At 42.6% G+C, this 26,611-nt stretch overlaps 1 protein-coding gene across 2 annotated transcripts in view; it reads left to right on the plus strand.

Annotated features, from left to right (window-relative positions):
• The window catches only part of GRID1 (glutamate ionotropic receptor delta type subunit 1), a 755,119-nt gene that overhangs the window by 507,742 nt on the left and 220,766 nt on the right, over positions 1–26,611 (plus strand). For both annotated transcript variants that reach the window (XM_055118918.1, XM_004607420.2), the window contains exons 7-8: positions 3,701–3,862; positions 5,383–5,502. In XM_055118918.1, coding sequence (XP_054974893.1) covers positions 3,701–3,862; positions 5,383–5,502 — 282 coding nt within the window. The remainder of the gene's footprint in view (positions 1–3,700; positions 3,863–5,382; positions 5,503–26,611) is intronic.

The following is a 26,611-nucleotide window of genomic DNA, read 5'->3' on the forward strand; positions in this document are numbered from 1 at the left end:
TCCATCCATCCATCCAACATATGTACATTAAGCACCAGTCATGTCCTTTAGTCATGTACATCAGGCACCAGGCATGGTGGGTGCCAGATTCTAGAAATAATGAACACATACACAGCTGGAAAGGAACATTAAATTTAAATGTGCTCACCCTTCCCAGCAGACATACTTGTGGGAGGGCTTGGGGCTTCTTTTTACCTTTCTGAGTCATATCCTATTTTTGCCTTTTCATTGTCAGCGTCTCTGCATTTATACTTTTGTTATGTTCCTTAATTCATAATTGTGAATAGAAATGCTGAGGAGGGTTAGAAAGGAAATTCCCCGGGGAGCTGGTTGGGGTCACAGTGGGTGGTGCCACCCTGTGTGTACGAGGGGGTGGTGAGGTGGAGATGCGGTCGAGGTGTGCCGCTGGTTGAATGGCATTGCCCCTGAGTGGATGACTGGAGATGGATGAATGTCTCCAGGAGGAAATCTTCACATCATCCAGGACTCTTGGCTTTGGCTTATCCTGTTGGGAAAAGAGGATGAAAAATAAAAGCAAAGCAGCTCTACATGACTGCATTCTCTTACAGAGGTATCTCTATTATGTATTTCAAAGGGAAAGCAGACACAACAGAAATAGTTTTCCAGCATTTGAGGCTCTGAAAGCTGGGGGGCTGACCGGAGCAGGGAGGGGGTCGGTCTTTCTCATCAAGGAATTGCTGCCCCAGAATTGAGGGGTGGGAGGCATGGCTCTGTCGCTGTTGCTGTGTTCCTTGCTGGGCAGGGAGGTGAATTCCCAGTGGTGGCAGTGCCGTCCCACGGCTGTCAGGCTATTATTACAGGGGCCTCCCTTCAGAAGGTCACGGACATGCTTGCTTTCCTCAGACCTGAGGCTTTTGATTAAGTTGACAGTGGCTGGTCATCTAGGTACATCGGTGCCACTTCAGAGACAATTTCTGCCCATCCCTCCCAGCTTCTTAGGCCTGGAGATCAGGGCGGCATCAGACATACAAGCCTGAGTGTCACATATCCCTGTGCCAACAGTAGCCACAGGACACAGATTGAAGGCAGGTGGGCAGAATGGTCAGGACAGAAATGGTTACGACATTATCTGCTTGGTCATCATGGCAGGAATGCCCTTGGGTACCCTGTAACATGGTTCTTTGGGTGTCCCACCCAGCTTCCTTACCCTATGCCTGTTTTCAGTGGTGGAGGATGGGTCCGGGCTCTGGCTAGGGCCTGCTTATGAGAGTCCATGGTCTAAGACATGCGAGGAAATGAATTGACAGTTGAAATGGTGCAGAGGAGGAGTTGGAGGTGTGAGGGGCATATTGGGGAGTGGTGGGAGGCGAGGCTGGGAGGCGGCAGGGGTGCTGCCCACAGCCCAAGGATCTCATTTGATCTTCCCAGGAGTCCTTTGAGGCCCACGTATTCTCCTATTTATATCCAGTGATTTTGTTTTTCTAAAATATTTTTAGCAGACACCTTGCTGCTTAGGTGTGCAGGGAGTCGTCCCCTTGACCTACTTTGGCTGACGGTTGTTTGTGCAACAGTTACCTGCGAAGGGTCCCCAACCTGATCAGAGTGGAAGTGACTTCATTTTCGGCGGCCTTCATTCCCTGCTTTCATTCTCGCTCTGCTCCAGGGCCCCTCATGATGGAAGAGTGGGGATGGCGTGAGGAAAACCCCTGAGAACAAGGCTGTCCCCCCAACACTATGCCCTGTGGGGCTCTTGAGAGGCAGGTGCTGGCATTCAGGCTTATCTAGTTGGCATTTTTACTTTACTTTGAATTATTGGGGGGACAGTACCTGACTGTGCCCATCCCTTTCTCCTGGCTCAGAGATAACTTCTAGTGGGGCTCCATTATATGTGATGCCAGGAACTGGACTAGCATCAGCTGCATGGAAGGCAAGTGCATATCTGCTCTACTATTGCTCTGACCCCAGTTGGTGGATTTTTTTTTTTTTTGCTTTTTGGGTCACACCCAGTGATGCTCAGGGGTTACTCCTGGTTCTGCATTCAGAAATTACTCCTGGCAGTGCTCAGGGGACCATATGGGATGCTGGTAATCAAACCCGGGTTGGCAAGCAAGGCAAACGCCCTACCCACTGTGCTATCACTCCAGCCTCCCAGTTGGTGGATTGAATCAACCTGGATCTCCCACTTATTGGGCTGTCCTATTATTTCAGTTTCTCCCTCCTCATTCTGCCCAGAGGTAGCCTGTGTTCTGCTGTAATCAAGGCTACTGCACCCAGCTAAGCAGAAGGCTATCTCTCAGAACCCACAGCTGTAGACCTCAAAGGCACTTCTGATTGCTGTAATGTCACTGCAGGCTCTATGCAAGGACTCAGCAATCTTTGGCACCTCAAGCTGATGTGGGGGTTCCTCATGCTCTTTCGACCCTAGGCTCTTCTGAGAACCAGAATGGTATTGCCAACGCCCAGGTCTAACTCCTGGGCATAGATCCCCTCCGGACAAACTTTATTTTTAAACTCACTTGTGCTCGTCTCTAAAGTTCTCAAGCCTCAGCATTCCCTGATAGCTGCCTCCCTCTGAGTCTTGCTCCTCTCTATCAGACCTGTTGACTTGGGCTTCTTAAACTGCCTTCAGACTCTCTAACCCAGGGTCCTGCCAGTTGTGACTCCTGGACACAATCCAGCAACTACTTATTTTTGTGATATGGGTTTATTAGTATATTAGTCTTTTGGTTTTTTTTGGTTTTTTGAGGAAGGGGACTTTCAACCATACCCTGTAGTGTTCAGGGGTTAGTACCTGGCTCTTACACAGGACTGATTTCTCTCAGTACTTAGGGGGTTCCAGGGATCAAACTGGGATCTTATGCATGCAAGACAATTGCCTTAACACTTGTACTATTTATCCAGATTTCTGGTTTTTGGGGTGATCTCCCAGATAGTCTTTAGGGCCTGGACATTCAGTCAACTGGGCTGAATGATTGCTAGGGCCAGAATGCCATGTTCTTGTGTCTTTGATGCCAAGGACACCTCCTCTCCTTTTACCTCCTTCCCACCATCCCAAGGGGCCCTGGTGGTGCTCAGGGGCCTCAGAGGGCCAAACATGGCCATGCTGTTCAGGAATGAACAGGTATCAGGGGCTAACCCCTGCTCAATCTTCCTGGTCCCACATCCACTTAGTTACCTAACATATATGGCTGCTCTCTCACTATAACAGCAGGTTGAGGGGTTTCAAGAAGACATCATAGATCACAACCAGCCTGAAGTATTTAGTTGTCTGTTCTCTTACAGAAGGTGTTTGTGTATACTGCCCTTGTGGACCCTGCTTCTTTGTACCATCATGTCTTTGCAGATGCTGTGCCCTTGCCTCTCCTCCTCCAGATAGTGCTTTTGGCTCATCCATTAATAAAGCAGCAACATGCCCCGCCTCATCTTGCAAAGAATCTGTGTGCGAGTCTAAATCAGGATGTTGATCACGTTGGTTCTCCTGTTGCTAGATGTCTCTCCCTTCATCTCCTCCTCTCCTTCCCTCTGCCCTATGATCCATAATTCCTGATGGAGGACTTAACCTCTTCAGGACTCTGGCCCCAGACTGGGTTTTTGAATGAACAGCTGGAAACAGGAATATGGTAGCATAGGTATTGGATCTCACTTAGTGTTGGCAGCCTGGGTTGCCCCAGCCCTTGACTGGCCTTGCCTCGACTCTAGAAATGCACCAGCGTAAAGGGTTTCACTTTGTCTTTTGCAGATCTCTAACCTGTACCTGTATGACAGTGTTCTCATGCTGGCCAACGCCTTCCACAGGAAGCTGGAAGACCGGAAGTGGCACAGTATGGCTAGCCTCAACTGCATACGCAAATCCACCAAACCATGGAATGGAGGAAGGTCCATGCTGGACACCATCAAGAAGGTATGAATGAGGGGGCACCTTTCCTAGCCAACTCCAAAGATGCGCTGTTCCTCCTACTCCCTGTGATCTACTATCTCCAATGTGAGCTGAAATCTAACTCTCCATTGTCAGCCCAATGAAGTACCCTCAAGCTTTCCCTCTTCACGTGCTGTAATTCCAGTCCTAGCGTTTGAGGTTGAGCTTGTGAATATGTGTTGTTACCATTTGTCTCCTTTTCTTCATAATTATTATTGTCTCCACATATAAGGAGGTTGTATGTAAAGGTTAAGTAACTTTCCCAACATCAAGTTTAGTAAAAAATAGTAAAGTTTATTTAGTAAAAATAGTAAAGTTCCCAACATCAAGTTTAGTAAAACATATTTCACCTCTGCCAGATAGCCCTCGATGTATGTTGCATTTTCTACAAAAGATGTTGTCTCAATTGGCAGTGCAGGAAAGGATCAACCAGGACCTCAGCATGGCCTGCTGTGTGGGTGCATATATATGCACATTGTGTGTACATGTGCATGCAAATATGTACATGGGTGGACATGGGTGCATGCATGCTCAATATTTGTGATGTGCATCCTGGACTGAGATATGACATTAAGTTAGAAGGCTGGGTTGGAAATGAATTGGACAATCCACAGAAGGCTTGTTAGAGAGAATTGACTCTTACAAGCTTCAAAGGAGCATTTAGGGAAATCTATAGTGATACAGTGCTAGGAGTGTTCATCACAGCAAATTGCAAGTGGTTTTAGTAGCAGGAAATGGATTTTGATGTGGGTTCTAATCTGCTGCAACCTGGGCCAAAGACAAGTTCCCTCATAGACTTGTTCATTCTTCAGATTCTCCCAGCAAACAGTGTCTGGGAGATGAAGCCTGGAAGAGAGCCTACAAACAGGAAAGGGGGCTCCTTACAGGCTCCTTGGATCACCTATGCCATCTGCCACTCTGGAGCTGTCCAGACTGCCAGAATGAGGGCTTGCACAACCATCACATCTCATCTGGCCAGGTGCTATCCCAATAGAATGTTTCTGCCTCATTCCTAGCTGAGATCCAGATTTAATTCAGTTCAGGTTGAAGCTGGGAGGTGAGAGTTGACTGTATAAGTCATCTTAGGTAGCAAAATCAGGACCTGAGCTGGATTTGGTTGTTGGCGCTCATTTTTACAACTTCTTACAACTTTCTCCCATGTGTCAGATGTGACTCTAGTCTATGACTTCCCTCTTGGTTCAAGTTAAGGTGAGCCCTTGAGTGGATTATAATGGAAGACTTTAAACTCCAGAAGGTGGCTGCCACTGTAATTGTATGGGTCCCAGGACACGTACAAGTCTAGTATTACTGACTGCATAAGCCATAGGCATAAGATGTAGGAATTTCCCCTGAAAGCACCCATCTGGTGCCTCTGTGTTAATTCTGCTCTTAGAATCTGGGACTTTGTCACCCTTTCCTCTTCACTGCCTCATTAATTTTTGTTCTCCTTGCTTGTCTTTGAAATCCTCCACTTCTCTCCAATGGGTTGTCTTTCTTTCCTGCAGGGTCACATCACTGGTCTCACAGGGGTGATGGAGTTTCGTGAGGACAGTTCAAATCCCTACGTCCAATTTGAAATCCTCGGCACGACCTACAGTGAGACCTTTGGCAAAGACATGCGCAAGGTAATCTTCAGGCGCCGCCTTTATGTGCTCCTGCTGCAGCAGCATGGACTGGGGGCGGCATCCCATGTACTGTGCAGGTGTCAGAGCACCGCTATTCCCTGTCCCACTCTTCTCTGCTAAAGCACTTTTGGTTGCTGTCACTTATGGGACACCATGAGGTGGTGGCTCAGAGAAGTTTGCAAAGCAGAAGTGCCATTAATGCAGAAACTGAGGACAGAGGCTCTGGCATTAATTAAGTCAAGCTGTTTTTTGGAGGGCAGGGAGTGGATTTGAGCTGGTAGGATTCAGGAACTATTTCTGGCTCTGTGCTCAGGAGTGATCCCTGATGGTGTTGCAGGGACTATATATGGTGTGAGAGGTTCCAACCAAGGCCAGCAAGATGCCAAGGCAAGCACTTGAACTCCAGTACTATATCGCTGAGCCTTGCTTCTTAGGTCTGGAGATAGTTATGAAATCCTGGAGGGAGGCTGGAAGAAGGGGAAAAATGCTTCTCAGAGCAGTTAAAATCGTGGAGATGGAGGTGACTGCAGTCTATAGCCAGAGTATAGCCACGATTGAAGAGTGAGACTGGACAGAGATAGGAGATGTAAGGAGGGTGAGCACGCTGGAAACCGCTGGAGAGATGCGACAGGCAGATGAGCTGCATACCTCAGATGGGGTTCAGCCTTGTGTTTGGGATTAATGCAAGTGCCTGGCCTGTGGACTCTTTCTAGTGATACCCAATTCCTTTCTCCTAGTTGAGAATTTTAGACTCAGGAATCATGTGGGAGTGAACTTTTCTCCAGCACTATAGCCATCTAAGTGAAGGAAAACATGTAAAGTCAAGAATCTGATATGTATCAGGACCAAGATGCCCAGGTAACAAGCAGGTAGTTGGAAAAATGATCAAAATAGAGGCCTCAGTTGTGGTCATTGTGAATTGCAGTGTGGAGCCAATGACTAGGGCACAGGAAAGGGCAGTTGCGTGGCTGCCTGGGGCCTGCTTGGCCCAGTTAGCTTTGATGACCTCCTAGGTCTAACCTATATGGGTACCTTGTGTTTGTTTAACCAGAAATGGGAATTTTCATGATGCAAAGGGCCACAGGGCTCAGTCTCATCAGGAAAGCATTTGCGGGCTGGCTAATACTCAGCAGGGGCTCTCGCAATTCCATAAACATGCATTTGTGTACACTGCCACACACATTCCCCACATTTGAGAGGAAGATTGTCTCTGCAAATGAACGGCCCCTCTAGTCTCCTCCGTCATTGGCAGAGGAGCAACAAGGATTTTGCAGTATTTGAGTACTGAACCATGGGGAGGAGGGATTCCTTGGCTGTGTCCTTGGTGGACTGGAGTAGGGTGGTGCACATGGGGTCTTGCAGAGTGTGAGCACTGGAGAGCATGAAGGGATTGCTCATCATTGCAGTATGGGAGAGGGGCTGGCCCTTCTGCCAGAGGTTGGAATAGTGGGGGTGCATGTGAGGGTGAGGATCTGGGGCTTTCAGCCCATCCTGCAACAGAAAGTAGAACCATGGGTTGATTTTATAAATCATAAAAGGTTTGCTGTTTGATTGTGTTATAATGACAGCATGCATGATTTAATGGCATCTACGAGGTAAGTTTGTGGCTTTATAGAAATGTTGTAAAGAGGAGGATGAGTGACAGTGATGTGGCACCTTAGATGGTTGGGGTGTGGCTTGTAATGTCACAGGTGACCTGTGAAGTCTTTTATAGGGGTGTCCAAAGTCAGGAAGCTTGGTGGGCAGGTCAGCTTGGGTCAGGGTCATGACCACAAACTAGTTTGTGCTGGGACTGGGAAGGGGAAACCAGAACAGACAGTCCTTCCAGTCTCTCTGGTACGGAAGGAGCTTGCAGACTCCAGTTTCCTGCTGAGGCAGCTCTTTATATCTGCCAGAGTACCTGCCTTTATTCCCAAGGATTCCTCTGAGGCTAGTGATAATCAGACCCTGCTTGCTGGTTCCTTTTCTCAGCCCTTCCTTCAGCTCAGCTCTGACTCTAGTCCCCACAGTCAGTGGAAATGTTTCCTGAGCCACGCCGACTGCCCCCTCTAAGAGTGTGAGCGGGCAGGAGCCACTGTGTCTCCCACTTCCTGATTCAGGTGTCTGGGCTTTCAGTGTTGCCAAAGCAACACTCTTCCAACACCCTGAAGCCAATGGGAGCTGGAATCTCAGTCTAAGGAGTTTCTGAGCAGGAGGCCGGAATGTAATTGAGTTGGAAGGAAGCTGATTTTCAAGTGGATTTTATTTTCAAATGTATTCTTTTGTCATTTAAAAATCTGTCCTTAATAACTGCATACCCTGTTGCTATCTGTCTGCCTGGCAGCTTACTCCTGTTAAGGAGAAGTTATCTGGAAATCAAGGAATGAGATTTAACATGCAAACACTTGTTATGGGGGCCCCGGGTGCACAGAAGCCAGGTCTGGAGGGTTTGCAGATGAAGCTAGAGAAAATAGGCACATAGTGTCAGGGGACCAGGGCGGTTTTAAAGGCAGGACTGAGCTGTGGAACCCAGTGGTGAGGGGTAGGACTGGGGAATGGAGGTGACCTAAAAAGAAAGTTGATAGTGAGAGGAAAATAAGAGCCAAAGGCTCAAAGGCAGTGCTGAAGACAGGTCTGTGCAGAAGGCGGGTCAGCTCTGAGGAGTCACCCTCAACTTCAGCTCTCAGTGGCCCAGACCCAGGATGGAGCTGTTAGCAAGCCATGTAGAATAATGATAAGTGTAGAATAATGACTGTGCTGGAGGCTGGTAGAAGATTCTAGAAGGATGACGCATGACTGTACTCATATTCATGCCCAAACAAACAGAGAAAACACTGACATCAAAACCCAAGCCAAGTGCTTTCTTTTAAGATTTAAGCCAAAAGGAATCATTTAAATTAAGGAGCCATTGAATGTTTTCTTAAAGAAAATAACCCGAAGAGAAATCTCGGGGAGAGTGAGTCAGCCAGACGTTTTAAATTAAGTGGCATCGAGAAACTATAGATTACTCAGTCTCTTCAGAGGATGGAAGGAGTGGGTGATCGCCTTTCACTGCAGGGTGCTGGACAAATGCTAATTAAATTATCTCATCCAGGAAGTGCATTCTCGTTGAGGGAGTGCTGAATGGCAAAATCAAAGGTCTATGTCACCAGCTTGCTGTGTAGCTACAGGCAAAATATTAATCATCTCTCTGTTCTTCCTGGAGCTTTGTAGCATGGGTGATCACCAACCAACCCTGTGGGGGAAAGCTTTGCTGGAAACACACATCCAGCTCCCACAGGGCTTGGCCTGACATTTTTCCTGGGGTTCATGTTGACTGCTGTTGGAATTCCACAATGTGTATTTGGCTTTCTTTTTGTTCAGAAGGAAAATCTCTAAAAGGGGCTCTTGGAGGCTTGCCCACGCAAGTGTCCTTAGCCTATGACTGAAAGTAGGACAGAACTGTTGATGGCCACCCTCAGGAAAATTTCCAAAGGTAAGGGCGTGGAAAACTGTTTAACCTAAGCCAAGAGGGAGCCAAGCAGGGATAATCATGTAGTGCTGTGATCAAAGGTATATTACATGTATGTATGTTTTCTCAATGATTTTGGAGCCTTGGTGACTCTCCTGGCTCAGAAGCCACTTCCCTTTCTTGAACCTCATTTTCTCATAATGAAAGCAAATTATAATAAAAGCCTTCTGGTGGAAGAGAGGTCTCCGTCAGTGCAATAATCACGATGCAACACTGTACAGTGAGCAAAATGGCGGGGGGGGGTGCTGTACGCCTTCACCTAGTACTCCGCCCCAGACCTCACAAGACCAGGCACACTCAGGCAGCGTCACACAGGCCCTTCTGCCTCCAGGGCTTGTGCTCTTCATACTGAATGCTGACCTGTCACTTAGAGACTAGAATTGTCCATATGCCAGGTTGTGCCCAGTTCCCCTTCCATGCCTAAGAGCAGATATACCATAATTCTATAGGCAAGAGGGAGCAACGAGCTTCACCTCTGAAAAGATTGCATTCTCAGTATTCTTTTGGTGATTTGGAAAAAGAAAGGGAAACATGCTTTTTTTTCCTCCCACAAGCAAGCATGACTTGCCTAGGTTCATCAGCCGCAGCTCCGCAGAAATCTTTTTTCTTTGGCATGAATGCTAAGTATGTTCACCCTGATGATACTGATATGTGACCTTCAGTCCCTTGCAGAAACACGGGGTGCTTGGTGCAGTGAAACCTTGGGAAAATTGCATGTCACTGACCCTTCGTTTTTATGGGTGCCATCCTCCTGATTCATGGGGTCAGTGGATCTACCTTCTTAAGCATTAGAGTGAAGAAATGGGCAAGGGGCATCATCTGGAGAGCCTATGGAGTTTCATTGTGAATGGTCATTCCAGGACAGAGATTCCCCTGGTGTGAGGTGAGAGAACAAAACCCATCTCTGCTCCTTTTGACAGAGTAGAGTAAAGTTAGACTGGACTTTAGACTGAATATAGTCTAATGATTTTCAAGAGTTTTCTGTAGCTCTTGAAAATCTATTCTTCACCCAGTGACACCCAAGGATAGTAGATACAAGGGCCAGGGGGATTGCCCCATAGCTGGAAGATTGCTTCATGAGTGGAGGGGAGAAGGCAGATGGAATAGAGAAGGGATCACTAAGACAATGATGGCTGGAGGAACCAGTTGGGATGGGAGATGCATGCCGAAAGTAGATAATGGGCTAAACAAGATGACCTCTCAGTATCTGTGTTGCAAGCCATAATGCCCAAAAGTAAAGAGAGAATATGGGGAATATTGTCTGCCATGGAGGCATGTGGAGGGTGGGAAAGGGGGGATATACTGGGGATATTGGTGGTGGGGAATGTGCACTGGTGGCGGGATGGGTGTTTGATCATTGTGTGATTGTAACCCAAACATGAAAGCTTGTAACTATCTCACGGTGATTTAATAAAATTTTTAAAAAAATCTGTGCTAGTAGAATCTTAGTGAAACCCAATTATATTAAAGCAGGAGTAGAAAAAGATGCATGATGATTGTACTAGGTGAGGAATTACGATAGAGGATCTTGAAACTCACTTGCACAGCCTCTGCTGCCCTGCATCGTGGAGTGACTTACTCACGTGGCACCAGTAAACACATGACTGTGCTGAGTCCCAGGCAATATGTAGTGAGGAGCTAGAGTACCCTTTGGAATTCAGAACCATTCAGTTCTGTGAGTCTCAGTCCCCTCAGTCCCCTCCTTCTTCCTGTCTACCCTTCACATACCACCCCAGAGTCAATATTTAACTGCTCAGTCTCTTATGGCCCGAAATCTACTTGAAATTCCACAACTTTAGCTTTCAGATTCTAGCAGTTACCTAGGGAAGAGTGTGTGTGTGTGTGAGTGTGTGTGTGTTTGTGTGTGTGTGTTGGGGTGGGGGAGGGACCGCATTTTCCTTTACTAGTTTAAGATGCCTTTGCTCTTCTCTGTCAGTTTTAATCCTTCAAAAAGCTGTGTTTGGACAGTAATAAAATTCAATCTCTCTCACTACCCCTGCCCCCTCCTATCACCTCCATGTCATGTCCATAGGAGGGCCTTGTGACTGCTGATAATTGAGTGTAATAAGTGCTCATCAGGCAGTGATTGTCAGGCCATAGGATCAGAGTCCTCTGGGGGCTTAGAAGCACATCATTAGCATTCTTGTCCAGGTCTGCTGCGTGCTATGTTACAAATTGTCCCACAGTCTCAGGGTTCAGAAGTTCTGAGCCGTGAAGCCAGGTGGAAGAGTCATAAGCCAGCAGGTAGGAGAACTCTAGCAATAATGTTGGAGCTACCTCTTGGGCCCAGGTGGAATCCGTTGCCTGGTGGCTCCTGCAGCTGGGGCCAGGGGTCTTGCAGAGAGTTTAGTAATGAGGATGGGGAGGTGGACAGCAGTGGAGCTGGGACGATCAGTCCTGAGAACTGTGTGGGTCTATTCTCTATTAAGCCTCTCTGATGAAGACTCCCAGCTGTGCACAGTGAGGTGCAGAAGCGAAATAAACTTGAGTCTCTTTATGGATTAGCATTCTTGCGGCGTGTTTCCTAAGTAAAATGTCAACCATTCAGAACTCTTGTGCAGAACTGTTTTTGACAGGGCTGAGAACCAAACACTACCTCTTCATCTGAGGAATGGGATAAAGAAAGGATGCAATTAAGAATGTCATTTTAAGTCACGTTTATCTCTTCATTTTGATGATAGCATCTTTCTCTTTGCTCCTTTAGGGTTGAATGTTTAGAAAACAGAGATCAAATGAAAAGAATATAAAATTTAGTTATATCTTTGAACCAAGAAATGAATGCTGTTAGCATTTTTGATGAATTTCTCCCATGATCTATTTATAGAGATAGTACTGTGTATGTTTCTCAAATTGCTATTAATTGTATACATATTTTCATTCTGACTGGTGCTGTTAGGGAATGTTTTCTCCTTTCTTTAATGATTCCTAACAACTCTTTTTTAAATGGAAACTCATCACTCAACTTACAGGGAGTCAACATTTGTTTTATATTCCCATATAATGAATGTTTTCATATTTTCACCATATTACAGAATATATAATATATAATGAATATTTAAAATGTATATACTTTTAATCACATATATTTCTTTCCTTATAATTCTTAAAAGGTAGAATTACTAAACCAAGAATAATATATTTTTGCATTTGAAAAATATTTTCAAATTTATGACAGAAATATTTAATCATTTTCACAACAATAATATATACAAGCCTCTCATGTTCTCTGCTCTAAAAATTGAGTAATATATTAAACATTTATTCTCCCACTAGTTTGGTGGCCATATGAACAAATAATGTTATTTGCATCTTTGTTTTTGTATGTTTAAAGATATGATTATTGGACACTTGTATTTAATATTTTGTTGTTTATACCTCCTTTGTATTGAAGATGAAGCTTTTCAAATCATACAATCTCTCAGAAGATAGCTTATTTGATTTATATCAAATATTTTGTTCTTGTGAATTTTCTTATGAATTGTTTGCTTTTGAATTAAGAAAATATTTTCACATAGAGACATTTAAAATTTGATGTTTGTATATTTTTAGAAAGAGATACTCAATTTGAAAAGTAAAATTTATTCACATTCTCTTCTCCTATTTTTATGGTTTGAATTTAATTCAGTGAAATCTGCCATCTGCCTTTGGGATAAATTGTGGCGTGTTGACCCACCTTTGATGTTTTCTCAGTAATGGTTCCTACTACCATTTATCCAATAATCCTTTCTTTTTTTCATTGACTTGAATGTCCCATTTGTCATATGAACTATTTTATATTGTATATCTCCTCAAAGATTTTGGAAGAGTATCTTAAGTTCTTTTCTCGTTCTCTCAGCTTAAATTTAATTCACGCTTGCACTTTATTGCAGTGTGCTTGTCTGCAAGTAACACAATGTTCATCCCAAGTGGATTAAACAATAAGGAAGACTTATTATCTCACATTAAAAGAGGCCTGGAGCTCAGGTGGCCCTAGGGTTGGCCATACGGATGTTCAGGGCCCAGATCAAAGATTTGGGTCTTTTTCATCTTTCTAGTTGACTGTCTTCAGGGCATAGTCTTAGCTCTCTTCGTAGTTACAGGAGGGCTGTGCCTGTTCCAGCTGTCATACCTAGAAAGACAGCAGCAGGGAGAAGAAGGTCACTCTTTTCTGTGTGCCTTCTTTTTATAAATGATGAGACCTGTCGCAGGAGCTGACCCGGCCATGCCATTTTATATAGTGATCATGTCGCCTCTTTGTTGAGGTCGTCCACCTGGATGCATATGGTACCTTCACCGAGGTAGTTTCTCTCTCAAAGTGCTTGTCTTCAACTTGTGCTCAGGCTCAAACTCCCTTTGGAATGCAGATAAGGAGTTATCCTTTCTTTTGTATTTGTAGGGACAGAACTCTTCACGTTCTGAAAACTTAAACTTGTAATATTATATGGGGTCCTTGTTGGTCTTGAAGCTATTACTTTGATGTATCTATAGAAAGCTTGCCTTTTTGTTGTTTTTGGGTCATTTGTGCTCAGGGCTAACTCTGTTTCTGTGCTTAGGGATCACTTATTCGGGGTTTAGGGGACTGGATGGAGAGCTCAATATAGAACCCTGGTTGGTAACATGCAAGGCAAGTGCCTTACCTGCTGTAGTATCTCTCTGGCCCTATATGTTGGGAATATTTTTTCCTGATTCCTACATTTCCTTAAATCACTTAATAGTACTCTAAGATCATGCTTATTACTGGTATTTTAGAATTCATTATGGAAATAATTTTTAAAAATCTACCTAACTTCTCTTCTTCTTAGCTCTATTATATTTGTATCACCTCTTTTAATTTTATTTGACTTGATAAGACTTTTAATTGCTTTTTAAAAAAAATAACTGATTTAATTGGTCTAATCAGTTTTGCCGTATTTTTTTGTTATCTAATGAATTTGTTTTTCTCTCTGCTGCTTTGTGTTTATTTCATTGCTAATTTTGGTGTTTATGTAAAATAAAAATAGTGTTCATTTCATTGTAATTTTAAATTTTATTATATTAGGTGTTAGATAATTTACTTTCATTCTTTCTGGTTTTGGAATATTCTCTGTTTGGTTCTAAAAATAGTTGTGACTGAATCTGAATGATCTTTCTACTGTAAATTGAAGTGAAACATTTGTGAATAATAGTCCCTATACTACGATTAAGTAATGGTGCATTTTCAAAAGCGAGGACACATTAAGAAACAGAACAGGGGCCAGAGGTATCTCCCTGAGCTTGAGCACATGCGTTTCATGAAAGGCCCTTTGGTTCAGTCCTGGCACTGCACTACCCTCCTCCCCACCACTGCCAAGACTGGATCCTGAGTAGGTTCACCAACCCTCAGTGGACTAACACGGAATGATATGAGTCATTAAGGTAGGGGGGTGTTGCTGCTGGAGGTTCCCCAGGTGGCTTATGTGAAGTGGGGAGGAGAGGTGGCAGTCTCAGGAAGGAATTCTACTATTTCTTTCAACCCACTTCTGTCATCCTGGAAGTGCCAGGGAGATTTAGGCCCCTGTACAACACAGATAATCATCTCCCGCCAGCCCCCAGAGGTGTCTGTCAAGCTTTTCCTGACATCCACTTGTTCTGCATGGCATGGGAGATGATCTCTGCCACCCAATTTTTTGGGGGACCGTGGACTCAGGCTGGAGACAGGAATTGATCTTTGCAGGAAGGGAAAATCACTCCAAATTTTACCCAGGCCTTTTGGGTTTGTCACTTTTCCCTCACAGAAAAGAATTTCAGGAGGAGACGAATAGCGAAGTATAAAAGGATGATTAGCAAAATAAAGGGCGATAAGGAGAGAGGTAGGTCTAGACATGGTCAGGAGAAGCATAGAATTCTCCAGAGTGGAGAGAGCCAGTGTTGAAATATGAAAGTACACATCTCAAGAGGGGAGATGCGGGTGGCAGGTACAATGGCAGCGTGTCTCTGACTGCATGTGTGCACTTCCTCTACCCGAGTTAGTTTATATATAGCTTTCTCAAACTCTGTTAGTCCCCCATCCCATTGCTAGGATGGTTGCAAAGGGGGAAGTTTGGAGCCATTGATGGTTTTCTTTAGATATTATTTATTCACTTTGCCATATTTTAGGCATTCGCCGGCCTGAGTTTGATTCCTCCGCCCCTCTCGGAGAGCCTGGCAAGCTACCGAGAGTATCTCGCCTGCACGGCAGAGCCTGGCAAGCTACCCGTGCATATTGGATATGCCAAAAACAGTAACAATAAGTCTCACGATGGAGATGTTACTGGTGCCCGCTCAAGCAAATTGATGAGCAACGGGATGACAGTGACAGTGACAGTGATTATTTATTCACATGGTCGATTCTGGGCTCCTGAGATGAGTCCTTTGTGTCAGAGACCTCCAGGCTGGTTCCTTCAGATTGGTTCAGGTCTTGGACAGTTTTACTCAACATATATTACCAGGGCTCCCCTATCTTCCTGCTTACAACAGAGGTAACGGGTTCTCATTGGTGTTATTTTTATTGTAGTGATTATTAACAAGTGTTGAACTTTTCCTTCACAGGTTTATTGTGTATTTGGAGTTTGTGAGATGTCCAGGCAAATCTTTCAAGGGTTTATTTCCCATTTGTTTCCTTTTATTAGTCTTTTTGTTTGTTTGTTTTTCTGAATGATTGGTAGAGTCAGATATAGTTTATTTACAGATACGTGGATTGGAAATATTCTCCCATTCTGTGGTTGACCTTTTCATTGCTCTGCATGGTGACTTTTGATGAATGGAAATTGTTAACTTTAGTGCAGTTCAACTTATTTACTTTAACATTTGAAAAATTCTAACTGCATTTGGTGTGTCTTAAAAGATATGTTTATATTTTCAAAAATAGAAAACTTTTATTCTACATAATTTCTTGTTTTATACTTTAAATTTGTATCTATGTTGCACTTCAAATTAATCTAAATGTGTGGTGTGAGTTTGGAGGTAAGAGACATTAAACAATGGAGATATTCCACCGACCCAATAGAATCTATTGAAAAAATAAACTCCTTATCCTACCTCTTTGCCATACTACTTTTTTTATATATCAGTTAAAGCTCTATTCATTTTTATTTTTGTATTTGGGCCACACCTGGTTCTGCTCAGGGCTTGCACCTTGCTCTGCATCCAAAACTACACCTGGCAGTGCTCAGGGACAATATAGGATGCTGGAGATTGAACCCGAATGACACACATGCAAGGCAATAGCCCTACCAGCTGTACTATCTCTCTAGCCCTTCTATTCATTTATTGTTCAGGTATTTTCTCTATGTTGTTCATGGTGGAGTTGGTTATTTTCTCTGGTTTGCTAATTCTTTGTCATTGATTTATGTAATTAATCACATCTAGTGAGTTTTAATTTTTTTTTTTTTGCTATTTTAGGTAATACACAACAGTGTTCAGGGCTAACTTTTGGCTTTATTTGGGAACCATATGGGTGCCAGGGATCAAACCTGGATTGTCTGTGTGAAAGACAAGTGCTGTACTCACTGTACTATCTCTCTGGACCTTTAATTTTTGCTATTATCCCTTTTTTTCCAGTTACAAAAGTTTCATTTAGTTTTATTGTATGTCTTTTCTTTGCTGATGTTTTGTTCATTTGTTTCAGAAGAATTTGTAATTGCTTGTTTAAGCATTTCTGTGATAACATTTAAAATCCGCTTCAGATAATTCTAACATCTGATTCATCTCGGTCTCAGCATCAGCTGATTGTCTCTTCTTATTCAAGTTGTGATTTTCCTGGTTCTTGGAATTATGGGTAATTTTATTTATTGTATCCCAAACACTGTGGTAATTACTTTAGGAGACTGTGTATTCTATTTAAATCTTTTATTTTAGTAGGGAGTTACCTTATTTAGTTTTAGCACATAAGTCTGGCCTACTTCTGTCTCCTGTGCTTCCAATGACTCTTTAAATTTAAGAGCTGGTGCTATTTTGGTCGCTTATCTGCGGCTGTTGTTGCTCCCTCTACACATTTCCCTAGGAAGGTGAGGAGCTTTTCCTGAATGGGCCACCTGGTGCCTCTGGCTGAAGGAGAGGACTCTTTCGACTATAAAGGTGAAGCACATTCTAGCTGGGTATTCTGGCCAAGCTACTCTCCCTATAGGGAAAGTAGAAGACCTCCCTGGTTAAGTGATGGTTGTGATTAAGACCCTTGTTAATGCCACCTAATGGTTCCAGGGAGAAGAGATGTCTCAAGCCTATGGAGACCAAGAGATGTCATAGATTAGGTACTTACTGTAGTAGAATTGCCATTTGTTAATCCCACTAGCTACTCCAGTGCCTCTGGGTCCTACTCAGGCACTACTTGGTGTCTCTGAGGAACAAGTCTTGGGCCCATGGTGACGTGAATAAAGATGTTGGGCTTTCTCATTATTATTATTTTATTTTTATTTTTTAATGTATTACCCTGAGATACAGTTACAGACTTAACAAACTTTAGTGCTTACATTTCATTCATACAGTGATCAAGTACCCATCCCTCCACCAGTGCCCATTCTCCACCACCAATGATCCCAGTATCCCTCCCACCATCCCCCTCTCCACCCCACCCCACCCCACCTCTGTGGCAGGCACATTCCCATTTGCTCTCTCTCTCTCCTCTTAGGTATTGTGGTTAGCAATACAGGCATCAAATAGTCATCATGTTCGGTCTATAGTCTATTTTCAGCACACATCTCCCATCCTTTACTTGGTGATCCCTTCTCTATCTGAGCTGCCTTTTCCCCCGGGATGTAAGGTCAGCTTCCAAGACGTGGAGCAATCCTCCTGGTCCTTATCTCTACTATCCTTGGGTGTTTGGGCTTTCTCATTATTATGGAGAAATCAGTAGAAATAAATATGCACATCTTATTCATAAATTTTCATGGTAACTGATTTTTGAAAATTAAGTCTTTTTTATTGCACAAATAAATCCTGCTTAGTAATAATTTCTTGTTCTTATTTTATATATGCTTTTAATGTGCAAATATTTTTTTAGTTATTTCTTTATGTTCATGAAGAGTTTTTAATTTTCTTATGTGGTTAATGCCCTTGTTAGGTTTTAGAATCAAGATTATTTGAGGACTAGGTGAACTCTTAAAATGCAATGAAACATCTTTTCTTTCTTTTTGTCTTTGGAAGAGTTTTATGAAGTTGGTGCAACTTCATTCCTCATTGCATGGAAGAACTCATAGAAAACTCATGAAGATACATTTACACACACTTCAGAATATATTTTTTGGACCTTTTGTTGCTTTTTGTTTGGGGGCCACACCTAGTAATGTTCAAGAGTAAATTCTCAGCATTTAGGGGTTTTATATTACTTTCTGAGCCAGTTTTATTAATTTGTGATTTTTTATTGTGAAAAAAACGCATATTAGCCAGTGCATTTAGTTAATCCCAGTTTTGCTGGGAATAGCCAAGGCATCCTCTTCAGGAGCCAACTAAATACTCCTTTCTTGATTGCACTCATCTGTGGAATATAGAATAATAGACTAGGAGTCTAATACCAAAGAATAGTAGAAATAAGTACTAGGAGGTTGACTCCATGGCTTGGAGGCTGATCTCTCATTCTGGGCAACTCAGAGAAGGGAGCACCAAGTAAAATGTGGTCGGAGGTCATGCGGGGGAGGAGTGATGCGTGCCGAATGTAGACTAGAGACTGAACACAATGGCCGCTCAACACTTTTATTACAAACCACAACACCTAATCAGAGAGAGAGAACTAAAGGGAATACCCTGCCATAGTGGCAGTTCGGGGTCGGGGGAGACGGGACTGGGGAGGGTGGGAGGGACCCTGGGTTTACTGGTGGTGGGGAATGGGCACTGGTGAAGGGATGGGTTATCGAACTCTGTATGGGGGAAACATGAACACAAAAATGTATAAATCTGTAACTGTACCCTCACGTTGATTTACTAATTAAAAATAAACTATTAAAAATTAAAAAAAAAGAGTTGGAGGTCAGAAAAAAAATAAATAAACACTCCTTTCTCTTCTCCATTAGGTGTGTCATCTGGGGGTTGCCCTTGGCCACGTCAGTGTTATAGAGCTGCTTCACAGCCTGTGTAATCTGGGCTTGTTCATCACAGTTAACATGGGTGCTGCTGTGTTTTGTCTTCTTCATGGCTGACTCAGTGGTCAGAGGAAACTTGATGATGACAGAGTGCTCAGGTTTGTTTCCTTGGGGTGTGAGGAGCTCCGCCATAGATATCAAGGCTACCTTCTCATCTGCAGAGTTGAGCCTTAGAAAGGTGGGGGAGAAACACACCATCCTTCCTTTCTCTTTCTCCTTTCATTCTTCTTCCTTAATTTCTTCCTCCGTCCTGACTGCACTCATTTGTGGAGTATAAAATAACATCACATGAGGCTGACACCCAAGGACTGTAGATACAAGGGCCAGGGGAATTGCCCCATAGCTGGAAGCCTGATTCATGAGCAGAGGGGAGAAGGCAGATGGAATAGAGAAGGTATCACTAAGAAAATGATGGCTGGAGGAATCAGTTGGGATGGGATGTGTGTGCCGAAAGTAGATAATGGACCAAACATGATGACCTCTCAGTGTCTGTGTTGCAAGCTATTATGTCCAAAAGGAGAGAGAGAGTATGGGGAATATTGTCTGCCATAGAGGCAGAGAGAGGGTGGGAAAGGGGGGTATACCCACGATATTGGTGGTGGGGAATGTGCACTGGTGGAGGGATGGGTGTTTGATCATTGTGAGATTGTAACCAAACATGAAAGCTTGTAACTATCTCACGGTGATTCAATAAAATTTAAAAAAGTAAAACAAAAACAATTCCTCCTCCCTCCCTCCCTCCCTCCCTCCCTCCCTCCCTCCCTCCCTCCCTCCCTCCCTCCCTCCCTCCCTCCCTCCCTCCCTCCCTCCCTCCCTTCCTTCCTTCCTTCCTTCCTTCCTTCCTTCCTTCCTTCCTTCCTTCCTTCCTTCCTTCCTTCCTTCCTTCCTTCCCTCCTTCTTTCCTTCCCTCCTTCTTTCCTTCTCTCCTTCTTTCCTTCCTCCAGCCCAAATTTCCTGGCCTGAAAAACTTGCTTTGGCTTCAGTTATGCTTGGCACCAACGTCATGAAGAAGTTGTGATATATTTTACATGATATGAATTTATTCTTTTTAGACCTGGAGGTTAGAAATCTCAAATTAATGTACATGTAGAGTTGCATTACATTTGGGAGTTTCAGGAAAATCAATTCCTTGCCCTTCTGCATGACTTGGCTCACAGTTCTTCCTTCACATCACAACCTCTGGCCTCTGTTGTTGCATCTCTTGCTACTGACTTTGGTACTCCTGCATTCTTCTTACAAGGACTTTGTGATTCTTTTATCCAGGAAATTTCCCCATCTTAAAACCTTTAATCTAACAACATATTTAAAGTTCTTTCAGTTTGAAAGGTAGCAAAGTCTAGGTATTATCACAGGGGTGGTTTTGAGGGTTTCACCCAGTCTGTAAATGTGGTTATAGTAGAAGTTCAAATGACACCACGATTGTAATCAGATTAGGGCATAACAAAGTTAGAGTCATAGGATTTATATTCAATTGGATGTGAACATTAAGAATAAAGGAAGAATTGAAAATGACTCCAAAATTTTGGGTTTAAGCAGCTAGATTAATGTAGTGCCACTCACTAAAGAAACACGAGGAGTGAACATTTTTATAAGAAGATAAAAGGTTTTGTTTTGATTATAAAATATCTGAAGTGCTTATCTTTTGTCTAAGTAGAATGGCCACAAAAATAGTGAATATACAAGTTTGGATCTTGGCTCAGATGTAAACTTTTTTTGTTATTTATTTTTGGGTCACACTCATTAGCACTCATTAGGGCTTACTCCTGGCTCTGTGCTCAGGTGTCATTCTTTTTGGTGCTTGGGGGACCATATGCAGTGATGGGGATGAAACTTGGGTTGGCCAGGTGAAAGGTGATTGCTTTACCCACTGTCTCTCCTCGCCCCTCAAAGATAAAATTTATAAGTGAAAGGGGATTTAGGGCATAGCTAAGTGGTAAAGCATGATTTACCTGTACCCTGGTTAGATTTCTCATGCACTCCCCACTCACTAGCAAAACACAAACAAACAAATAGGAAAATTGAGGAGTCACTTTTTAATTCCTTGGTACTTATCCTCCACACTAGAGCATGAAAAGCTTTATGAAAAGCCCTTGTTAATTATGTAACTCAGCCAACCTCTCAGACTCTGAATCTTTTCATTATCAAAAGGATAGTAATATTTTATAGGTTCTATGCTTTGATAGACAGCTATACTTACGACTCAGAATGTTTCTAATATCATGAACACAAATATTCACATTTAGATAAGCTATAGCTAATAGTGAAAGGTCTTTACCCACATGAGCCGATCAAGAGTTCAGGAGTCACACTGGATATACAGAAATACAGAATTTCCCTGATTACAGATTCTGTGGGACATGGAGAACACTGGAGCTGGCATTTAATAAATATTCAGTAAGCTCTAATAAGTAGTGTTATTATTTATCTGAAATACCCACTTCTGCCATTTGGATACCATTACCCTTATTTTTGTCATGGTCTTAATTCCAGGAACACTCAGGTTTACAGAGTTCCATTCAGATCTTACCAAGTTACCAAGGCAGGAGTGGCACTTTTTACTTTCATATAGAACAAGGCTTTTAACCTTATACCCTTTTACCTTTAAAGGGTAAGGCTTTTGGTACATCATATAATTAAACACATAATTAAACATATAATTAAATTAAGAGAAAATATCATGGCTTGCTTTGAATCTTCTTTCGAGGTGTTAATTCTTTTTATTGTAGTATCTCCTTATTACATAACCCATTTATTCATTTTTTAACCCAGTTTTCCTTCTCTCCACTTAACTCCAAACATTTTCACCTTCAAAGGGACATTAGTTCTGACCACTGTGGCAGCCTAAACTGCAGGCAGCAGTACTCATCTAGCAAGAGCCTCGCTCTCAGTCCATTCAGATGGCTTGAGGTTATGCAGGTCGAGCTCTCGTGGGCTGTAATAACTGCATTCACTGTTAGCCCTAATTCTGCCAGATGGGATGAAGTCACATCCTGCCCACGTCAGACGCTCAGGGATTCTGACAGAAAGGTCAAAAACACAGTTTCTTGTTCCCTTGTAGCTGCACCAAGTATGGAAGGGGGTGCTTTAGGAGTTGGGAAAGGAAGTTAAGGTGATACGGGTAAGAAAGAATACTAGCAGCTTCCCATGTACACTTCCCCGTCTCTACAGAAATACGCAGAAGTCTGTCCAGCAGGGACACTCTAGTCCCTTTTCTGTAAATATGGAATGTGAGTATTCATGCGTGATGTGTGTGGCCAGCCCTCCCTGCCTTTATTCCTCTTGTTTTAGATAACTAATATTTTAATTGTCCAGCCCAATGCTGATCAAACTATTTTTCTGAGGAGGTTTTCTCTCTATCCACTGCTACATGTGATGGGCTGTAAAAACATCTTCCTTGGTCTGAAGAAAAATGATAATCAGTTATGAAAATTGGTGTATTATCTTTTAGTCTGGTTCTTTTGTAAGAACCTGAGCATTTGTATCTACTACCAGGTAAGCAAAACCTCATTCTGCATATCTGTCAGGACCTCCATATAGCGCCCTCCCCCAAAGCCCCAGGGACACCAGCATCAGTCTCATTTGCCAGCTATGAAAAGGACCTTCCACCAGGGAGTATGCTGCATAACACAAGCAGTTTTTATCTCCGTCATTAACAGACTGGGACAGCTCATACTGGCATTCTGTGCCTCCAAGGATACAAGAGGATCTAACATTGCTACACTCCCATACCTTCTCATTTCTTGAGTCTAGCTGCACAACTCAAGCAAGCCCATGTAGTTCTCTGCTTGTTGATGCCAGTCACCCTCCTGGAAGGTGAAGGCATCTGAAGGCATCCACATGTCCATGTACTCTCAAACTCCTATGGGAATTCCTAGTGTGCCATATAATGGTAAGCTTTTAAGAGAGTAGATTTCTGACACTCTCCTGACTGCCATATGACCAGATCATGGTCCATAAGACATTAGAAATAAAAACCCAAACAGGGAAGCTCATTCCCTCACCACTGTTAAAAGTGGCATGTAATTCATCCCATCTAGCTGACTTATTTTATCTTCTTCATCAGAGTGGAGGCCTCCCACTCAGGATGTTGTCCATACACTGTGGACCTTCTGTCTACAAACCATACTTCTTTTTGTTGGTCTGTTGAGGATTGTTCAAGAACTCTAAAAAGTGGTGATCGAGTTCAGCAGTTGCTCATGCAATTCCAAATCGGTCCTTTAGGAACTGCACACAGCTGTTTCTTTCATAGGTAGGTAGCTATTAAGGAATCAAAAGCTACTCATTTCTCTGCCATTCATTCTTTCTCCTCCCAAACCATGTTTCTATAAACTAGGGCTAATCTGGCAGATACCACTCATCTAACACCAACTTCATTGAGTGATGTCCTGCAGCCACTCTTAACGTGGGCACCTGTGGAGACTTCCCCATACCAACAAGCATTTCTCAGAAAATAGCAAGGTCATACACTGCTCAGAATGGCACCAAATTCCACAGGTGAAGGGCACTGTGAATCATCCCAGTTCTCATGTGCCAGCCTCAACAGCTGGCTGTTACTTGGAATTCTAACCAACTCATTGTATATCAGGGCATAGATGATACAAGCAGATGGAAAAGATACACAAACAAGATAGGGGGAAAGGCATACTTTTAAATTCAGCACTTTGGGGCCAGTAAGATAATATAGTGGGCGGAGTGCCTGCCTTGTACATGGCTGACCTTAGTTGATCCCTGCCACCCTGTAAAGTTCTCTGAGCCCTGTCAGGAGTGAAGAGTGCAGAGACAGGAGTAAAGCTCTTGACATCATTGGGTGTAGTTCCCCAATAAGTATATATATATAAGTATATATATATATATGTATGTACATATGCATGTATACATACAGAACTGTTAATAAAGTTTGTAATTTTTAATTGGATACTTATATTTTATGAATATGATTTAATTTTTCCTTTTTTTCCTATCAGAAGCATAATATATGACAAAGAAGGAAATCAGCTTCTTCCTTGCTTCCATCCCTGTAATGCACCTTCATTTTTTTTTTTTTTTTTTTTGCTTTTTGGGTCACACCCAGCGCTGCTCAGGGGTTATTCCTGGCTTTGCACTCAGGAATCACTCCTGGCAGTGCTTGGGGGACCATATGGGATGCCGGGGATCGAACCCGGGTCGGCCGCGTGCAAGGCAAACGCCCTACCCGCTGTGCTATCGCTCCGGCCCCTGCACCTTCATTTTATTGCCTTCTTTCTTCTGCTTTCTTTACTTTTTACTTTTTTTTTTTTTGCTTTTTGGGTCAAATCTGGTGATGCGCAGGGGTTACTTCTGGCTTATGCACTCAGGAATTACTTCTGGTGGTGCTCAGGGGACCATATGGGATGCTGGGAATTGAACCCAGTTTGGCCACGTACAAGGCAAATGTCCTACCCATTGTGCTATAGTGTTGAAGGACACGGAGAGGCTTGATATCCTTGCCTTGTACTGATCTTGATAGGAAAATGTTTAGACTTGCACCATTGAGTATGATGTAGAATAAAGTTTTCCTTTAAACATGCTTTTTATCCAATTCCCACTTTGCTGAGACTTTTTAAAAAAATAGATTAACCTTGAATGTAATTCATATTTTTCATCTATCGTAATTATTATATTAACTTATTGCCTGGGTTTGTTCATGTGATGAATTATATTGATAGATTTATTTTTTTTTGGAATGGTAAAACAACACTGCACTTCTAGGCAAAATTTCCCCATGGTCATAGTGTTATACATTTTTATATATAGTTAGATATAATTTACTTTTATGAGGGATATTGATTTTTCATTTTCTTCTTGTAATGTCTTTAGTTTTAGATGGAGGATAATGCAGGCCATATTAAAATAGTTAGGAAGTATCTTCCTTTTATCTAAAGTTGTTTATGAGGAGCTGGTATTGTTACTTTCCCCAAAGGTGTTTAGGTAAACACATCTAGAACTGCTGTTTTCTTTGTGGAAAAATTTTAATTATGAATTATACTTCTGTTATATATGTGCTAAGAATTCTAATTTTTCTAGTGTCACTTCTCACCATTTGGATCTCAAGATAATTTTTCTACATTATTAAAATTTTATCAATATTATTTTATTTATATATTTATACATGTACATAACCTAAAAGTGGCTATTTGCTCCATTCTAACCCTTAGATCTTTTATTCCCCCATTTTTACTAATTGTACATTAGTGCATTTCACATTGATTTGTGGGCCAGAGCTATAGTACAGCAGATAAGATCCTTGCCTTGCACACCACAGACCTGGGTTCAATTTCTGAAGCCCCTATGATCCCCTGGTCCCCACCAAGAGTGATTCATGAGCAAAGAGACAAGAGTAAGCCCTGACCTATATCAGGGCTGGCCCCCAAACAAAAACATAAACGAATTTCTAACAGAGAGCTCCTTTTCTTCTTCATTTTAAAGTGATTTCTTTACGATTTTTCTTTTTAGGATTAGTTATCAAATATACTTTAATACCAGTTATCAGCCTAAATATCTTGCTTTTTTTTGCTTTTTGCTTTTTGGGTCATCCTGGCAGTGTTCAGAGATTACTCTTGGTTTCATGCTCAGGTTGATCCTAGTGGTGCTCAGAGGTCCATGAATTGCCAGGAATTGAATCTTGGTCTAACAATCTATTTCTTTGACCCTCATCTGCTATTTTTAATATATCAATGATTTAGTGATAACTAGATATTAAGTTTTATGGGAAGCTTTTCTGCATGTTGGTGATAGTTTTATTATTTACTGTTTTTAACTCAATTGATGTACTGTCAATGAATAGTTGGGCAAAATGTCCATTTTAAAAATTTTTTTCTAAGGATCAAAATTACAGTAGATTTGTGACAGGAGTTGGGGCTTGTACTGTATAATATCAGAAAGAAAATTATTTAGCTTTATTTGAAATTGATTGTAAACTGTCAAGTGCTTCCTTGTGGGAAAATATTATCTCCTGCATTAAAATCTCTTCATAAGCTATAGGAATTTTCATGTTTCGTTTATTCTTTAGCAAGTTGTATTACTTTTATTAAATACAATTTCTTAACCTTTAAATGTCAGCAAAAGTAAATTAATATTGTAATATTTTATTTCTCTGCTCTATCAGTGGGCTGGAACGATAGCACAGCGGGTAGGGCATTTGCCTTGCACCCGGTCGACCCGGATTCAATTCCTCTGCCCCTCTGGGAGAGCCCGGCAAACTACCAAGAGTTAACCGCCTGCATGGCAGAGCCTGGCAAGCTACCCGTGACATATCCGATATGCCAAAAACAGTAACAACAAGTCTCACAATGAAGACATTACTGGTGCCTGCTCAAGCAAATCGATGAATAATGGGAGGACAGTGCTACAGTGCCCTATCAGTATGGTGCCACTTTATCCATAGTATTTTTAGGTGGGGCTTGGGGTTTGGGGCACACTTGGATGTGCCTATAGCTTGTGTTGTGCTCTGCATTCAGTGATCATTCCTGGCAGTGCCAGGTCTACTGCACACAGGGCAAGGCTTGACCTGCTGTGCTATCCCTGTCCCCAAACTTTATTTTCAATTAATTAA

The sequence above is a fragment of the Sorex araneus genome, chromosome 11 (assembly GCF_027595985.1).
Source record: "Sorex araneus isolate mSorAra2 chromosome 11, mSorAra2.pri, whole genome shotgun sequence".
NCBI classification, from domain to species: Eukaryota; Metazoa; Chordata; class Mammalia; order Eulipotyphla; family Soricidae; genus Sorex; species Sorex araneus.